A 6845-nucleotide genomic window follows, 5' to 3' on the forward strand; every position below is an offset into this window, starting at 1 on the left:
GGAGTTTGGTGGTGCTAAGGCTCTAATGAGTTCAAGCTTCAAACCACAGTTCTCAGAGGCGCTCTGTGCGGCAGCCATTCTGCCCCCTAGAGGGCATCTGCTGCCTGCCCACATCTGCAACCTTTCAGGTTACCACCGCTGGACAGAGAGTGCTTCTGACACCTACAGGCCAGAGATGCTAGAACTGACAATATGTCAACAGCACAGAGGCAGAACCCGACCCTCGTGGTCTTTAAAAGTGCTGCTCAGGGAAACTGCCCAGAGATCAGGAGAATGGCTGCTCTCATAAGCAGACCTGCCTTCAGGTCCACTAGGGTGGCTGCAACCTGACAGTAGAAGAGACTTGTCCCTCCCAGGAGAAAGAAACAGCTAGATCCCTGTGTTGGATAGCATTGTGGATATTCACACGCTGTGTATACGGGTGCGACCGGGTGCGACAGAGGAGAAATGGCACGGCGCTGCAGACCTATCTTACGCCATCTCTCCCGGGCTGCTTCATTAGAAAGGTGAGGGGCGGGGAGCAGTCGAGCCCCTTTGGTGGTCATTATTTTACATAATCTCACTTGTCACCCACTTTGTTTTGGCCGGGGCTCTATGGGTCCCTACTGGTGTGTGTTTGGTGTGTGGGTTCTCTCTAATTACCAGCCCTAGTCCGGGTTTGGAGACCTTTTCATGTGGCTTTGCCTTTTGAGTGGAAATTATTTTAATTTCACACAGAAATGCCGCACGCCTGATGCAACCAAGCCCCATCACGCGCACTGTCAGGGAATCTCACCTCGCTAATGAGTTCTCCTGCCTTCTTCGCCTGCTCCACATTTAATGACCCGGTGGCCACCCAGCCTGTGCCTTTCATCCACTTCATGTCTGCCCTGTATTGGTTCTGACAAAGGAAAAAGGAAGGGGGAGAGGCAGGCTGCTGTCACTGCGAAGCCATTTAAAGGGCTGATAGTGTTCCCAATGTGCCCCTGGTGCCAGCTGAGTCAAATCAAAGCCATTGTCTTACCTGTTTCTGAGGAGTCATGGGGAAGGCCCCCAAATATACAAATTAACCCCCCTTTAGTCAGAGGTTTACCTGCAGATAGCGGCTTTAGGCCCTACCCAACATTAGGCATGCAGAAGGTGCTGAGTCAACCTGGGCCCTCACTGGGGGCTCATGTCTTCCCTCTGGGCAAAAGCATCTTCCTTGTTGTCTGCACCAGCATTGTTTAAAACGACAGGCGGGGGAGAAGACAACGATGGCTCACAACAGAACCAAGCAGGAGCTAGTGGACAGACCCTCATGGCATCAAATCTTTCCTCCCAGCACTGTGGGGCATGGGAGGACAGGTCTCACTTCTTCACTAGCGACTGAATGAATAGTTTTAATGAAAATTATTTAAGTGGACGCTTTTCTCTAAGAGTAGTCTATCATCTGTCCTGAAACAGACATGCCAGGAAGGGGTACAGGGATATTCCCCTCTCCCCTGGCTCTCTCTCTCTCTCTCTCTCTCTCTCTCTCTCTCTCTCTCTCTCTCTCTCTCTCTCTCTCACACACACACACACACACACACACACTCACACACACACTCACACACACTTTTTCCTCTCACACATGCACTCTGTCACACACACATACTCTCTTTTTATCTCTTTCTCACACATACACACACACATTCACACACACTCATACATTCACAGACACACACACCACACATACACACACTCACACACTCTTTCTCTCACACTCATACTCTTTTTTTCTCTCTCACACACTCACACACACTCATACACTCACAGACACACACCACACATGCTCACACACTTTCACACACACACTCACACACACTCATACACTCACAGACACACCACACACACACTCACACACTCACACATACACACATTTACACACTCACATACTCACACATACACACATTTACACACTCACACTCAGACATGTACACACACTCACACACACATTCACACACTCACACACACACACATTCACACACACATTCACACACATACACTCACACACTCACATACACATACACACATTTACACACTCACTCACACTCAGACACGCACACACTCTCTCACACACACATTCACACACACTCACACACACACACATTCACACACACACTCACACACACACACACCCTCATACACACTGTTCTGTGTATACAGGCAGAGGCTGTGAGCTTACATCACTCTGCAGGCTGTAGGCCTTCTTGGCCCACTCCACCTTCATGTCTGTGGGCAGAGCTGTGAAACAGTGCGACGCCGTCCTGTAGCCTACATCTGTGGCTAAGTGCTGCGCCTGGCGAGCATGGGCGAGGTGAATCATGTCGAGGGAGACGTGGTACTGAGATCTGGTATCTTCAAAGCCCTTCTTGTACTCCAGTTCACTCTGTAGCTTAGACATCTGCAGCGAGTGGCTCATCTGCGAATCCCCCTGTGCGCTCTTCGCCCCGATGAGTTTCCCTCTGGACCTTTCATAGTCCTCCTTGTACTTCACCTAGGTGGGAAGCACAGAGCGGGACACGGCTCAGTCTCCTCAAGAAGCCAGGAGGCTTCAAAACGCAGGCAGGAGGTTAACGACAGCCATTGATCTGGTATTAGCCCTATTAGTGGGCAACTGATGGCTTTTAGTTACAATGTTCTATTGTCCGTAAAGATTCCAAGTCAGCCGCAATTCTGCCATATGGTGTTACAACGCAATCAGTCCAAAGAAGGGCTTCCCATCAAACTGACAAATGGAGTATCAATCCCCACAGAATGCTGGATGTCATTACAGACCTGCGCCACACCTCTGTGAGGCGTCATCTCCGCCCTCTAAACTCAAGACATCCTTCACTTGACTGCTCTTTAATCCTCTGTACTTTTAAAGGCTTAATTTATTTTGTTTACGTTTATGGCTGTTTTGCCTGCACTGACATTTATGCAAATATGAATGCAGTGCTCAAAGAAGCCAGAAGAGGGCATCAGGTCCTCAGGAACTGGAGTTAGAGATGTTTTGTGAGCAGCCAAGAGGGTGCTAGTAATTGAATCCTCCCAGGGCTCTTGACTGAAAAGGCATGTTGCCAGCATTTTAAGATCCTGTGGTGTGTGTGTGTGTGTGTGTGTGTGTGTGTGTGTGTGTGTGTGTGTGTGCGTGCACATATATAAAGTGCCAAGGGAGTGCAGAGGGACACTTCAGACGTCCTGGAGCTAGACTTACAGGCAGTTGTGGGGCACCTGATATGGTTGCTAGACCCAAACTCCAGTCCTCTGGAAAAGCAGCAAATGCTTGTCACCTCCCAGCCATTGCCTAGCCCCACATTTGATTTCTTTTTAAATAACCTGTTGTCACCCGCAAAAGCTGACCTGGAATCTTTGTGGATAACAGAAAAGTATAACTAAACAGCACAGAGCACCCCAAGGACAGCTGCCATTGAACCAGAAGAGAGAGCTGTGAGGACGGTTTGAAGAGCACAGAGTCCAGTCAGGTGGCACCGTGTTCAGCGCTGCCATTCTTGCTCTGTGAGGAGACTCTATGCTCATCTTCCAACGACAGCATTGACACCGTCTCTGTTTATTGTGGGCCAGACAAGGGATAAGCCAAGGGCACTCATGCACCCACTCATTGCATTATAACATGTTATATGGCAGAGTATATACCACCAAACCACTGGATAAGTTGTTAGTTGTTATTCTCTCTCTCTCTCTCTCTCTCTCTCTCTCTCTCTCTCTCTCCTCTCCTCTCCTCTCCCTCCCTACTCCCTTTTCCCTTCTCCCTCCTCCCTTTTCCTTTCTCCCTCCTCCTCCTTTCTTCCCTCTCTCCTCCTTCCTCCCCCTCCTCCTTCCTCCCTCCTCCTTCCTCCCTCCTCCTTTCTCCTTCCTCCTTTCTTCCCTCCCTTCTCCCTTCTCTCTCCTACTTTTATCCCTTCCTTTCACCTCCTCCTTCCTTCCTCTCTTCTCCCTCCTCCCTCCCTCGTCCCCCTCCTTTCCTCCCTCCCTCCCCTTCCTCCCTCCTCCTTTTTCCCTCCTCCTTTTTTCCCTCCCTTCTTCCTCCTCCCTCCCTCATCCCCCTCCTTTCCTCCCTCCCTCCTCCTTCCTTCCCTCCCTGTATGTATGTTTTGTTTTATTTTTAGTTTGTGTTTTGTGCTCTTCTTGTTGGGTTTTGCACTTGTTGTTTAGCCTGGTTTTGTTGGCTGTGTCTTTGGAAGCGGGTGCTGAGCCCAGATTCCCATAGTGAGGCAGACCTTAAACTTGCATCTTCCTGTCTCTGCCTCTAGAATGTTGAGACTACAGAAATGGGCTACCATAGTCAGTCCCCCTTGCTCTTCTTCCCCATCTCACCCCCTTCCTTCAATCCTGTCTGTGCATGTCTTTCAAACATTACTTTTTCTCAAGGTAGCAAGCACAGATCTTTTCTACCCTCAGGCCCACTTACTGCCTACCTAAGCCATAATGGATTGCACGGACAGAAGGTGCATATTGCTCTGCCTCAGGTCCTCATAATCTTGCAATTACCAGTTTGCCAGTAACTGAGATATGGAAAGATTTAACCATCTGCTTACATTGCTCACAGAACCAATACATGACAGAGAAGGGCTTTGATCCCAAGCCTGTCTAACCCATGAATGTATTCTCTGAACCATGAACAGGCTGTGTCTCGGTCTCCCAAGAAGGAGTGGATGTTGCAAGACTCTTGCTACTGAGGTTTCGGCTTGCCCAAAAGTCGGAGTGTGTGGTGACAGCCCTGACTGCAGGAGTGATGACCTCACTGTGAAGCACTTGCCATGATCCCAATTCCCCATAAGAGCCCCCAAGATTTGGGGAGATGAAGATCCTGCCCAGACAGGCTCTAGGGCCTGAGGGACTCACCTCACTAGCCAGGTCTCTCTTGGCTTTGGCTGTCAGGAATGTCAAGGAGTCAAGTCTCAGCTCAAATCCTTTTGCCTTCTGCTTTTCCCAGCTGCTCTTGTACAGGGTCTGGGGAGATTTAAGGGAGCCGTGAATATCTTTAAGCGAGAGGGTTACTCTAGAACAAGTGGTTCTCAACCTTCCTAATGCTACAACCCTTTAACATAGTCCCTCATGTTGTGGTGACCCCCAACCATAAAATCATTTTCATTGCTACTTCATGACTGCATTTTTGCTAGTTACAAATTGTAATGTAAATATCTGATATATAGGACATCTTATATACAACCCCTGTGAACTCCCCAAAGGGGTCTTGACCCACAGGTTGAGAACCACTGCTCTAGACTCTGTGAAAACCTTTCTAAGGAGCAATAGCAATAACATCAACCCTAGCCTGAGAGCCAGGTCTCTGTCCTGCCTGAGGGCCTCCTGGTATATCTGACTTCCATCACAAGAAGCAAGGATTAAACCTCACATTGCTTTAAAAACATACCCACAGGACATCACAGAAGTCTCACAAACATGTCAGATGCTACGACATTCCGTGGGACAGCACAGGACTCGGCCACAGGGCTCAGCCGCAGACCTCATCTACACATGCCATCAGCAGGGCTCAGCCACAAGACTCAGAGGACTCTCTCCTGAACCATCCCTCTCCAGCCTCCAGTCCTAGGGCCGTCCTTTGTCCCTTCCACCCCCAACCTCTGCCTCCAAGTTTTAGGGCCTTTCTTCGGGAAGGCCTCCCTTCCTTTCAGAGGAGAAATCAGTTCAGCCTCTGCCCCGTCTTCTGTTTCTCCTTCCTGCCTGTTCCCAAGTCAGGAGGACCGAGACTTGGGAGACTTGTGTATAGAGAGTCAAGAGCAGATATACTAGGACGGGATGTCAACCACGGACACTGTCACGTCAGGGAGTCACCATAATGCACACTCTTGAAGAACATCATGGCCGCACACTTCCCGAAGCCCTCGTGCCAACCCAGGGAGGAAGAGCTGGTTCTAGCTTCATTTCACTAAGGGACATCCAAGAGTAAAGACCTGGTCTATGGTTACACCCCTGGCAAGTGGTCAAACTAAGGACCAAGGTTTGGAGTCGACAACTGGGTTTCCCTCTTCCTACCACTTAGTGCTGACTCTTGGGTTAAGCCCCCTTCTGCCCACTATGGTCTAGTCAGTAACTCAAGACCCTGCCAGCCATTGCTAGGAGGTTTGTCTTCCTCTTCCCCAAAGCACTGGTCAGGAACCAGGCCACATACACTACAGCTGAACCAAACACTGCAGTGTAGCTGGTGGCTTTGGTGGCCAGGTGACCACAGAGACACAGGGCAGCGGAGCCCACAGTGCCCACCCCTTGTGATACCTCGCTGAGTTGAGCAGCATTGGCCCGGGCTCGTAGGAAGAAGGGTTCGTCTTTGCTGATGGTGTACTGATGGACGGACTGCTCGTTTCCTGCCTTGTAGGCCACCTGATAGAGAGAAGAGGGTCGGGGTGAGGAAGGAACAGGGTGGGCCGTCCGTCACAATTGGGGCAACACAGATGGAATGAGGGACATTGGAGTCAATGCACATGCCAGGCACAGGCACAGACCACATGGTGCTACTCATCTGTGGAAACTGGAAGAGCTGACCTCACAGAAGTAACAAAGGACAGTGAGAAAGTGGGCAGGAGTCAGGGACACCAGAGAGGGGGTGCACAAAAATACAGCTGCTGAGAGGTACTTCTGTTACATAGCACATATACATGTACGGACATAGCACATACATATATGAGTGTACACACATACATATATTGTGTATATGCACATGCACATACACACACACACACACACACACACACACACACACACACACGCCATGTAGGGTAGCCATGGAATCCAGCAATTAATTGTACATCCTGGAGAGAGATGCCAAGAACGTGAAGGCTCTTAACACCCGGAGGTCACAGCGAAAGCTGAAAATGTTA

General features: G+C 49.8%; 1 protein-coding gene across 8 annotated transcripts in view; it reads right to left on the reverse strand.

The window, feature by feature from the left end:
* Positions 1 to 6845, reverse strand: part of Nrap (nebulin-related anchoring protein) — an 80848-nt gene that overhangs the window by 30068 nt on the left and 43935 nt on the right. For all 8 annotated transcript variants that reach the window (NM_001107443.2, NM_001113743.1, XM_087551948.1 and 5 more), the window contains 4 exon segments: positions 776 to 880; positions 2186 to 2497; positions 4849 to 4956; positions 6244 to 6348. In NM_001107443.2, the coding sequence (NP_001100913.2) occupies positions 776 to 880; positions 2186 to 2497; positions 4849 to 4956; positions 6244 to 6348 (630 nt within the window).

This window comes from Rattus norvegicus, chromosome 1 (assembly GCF_021556685.1).
Source record: "Rattus norvegicus strain SHRSP/BbbUtx chromosome 1, alternate assembly SHRSP_T2T, whole genome shotgun sequence".
NCBI classification, from domain to species: Eukaryota; Metazoa; Chordata; class Mammalia; order Rodentia; family Muridae; genus Rattus; species Rattus norvegicus.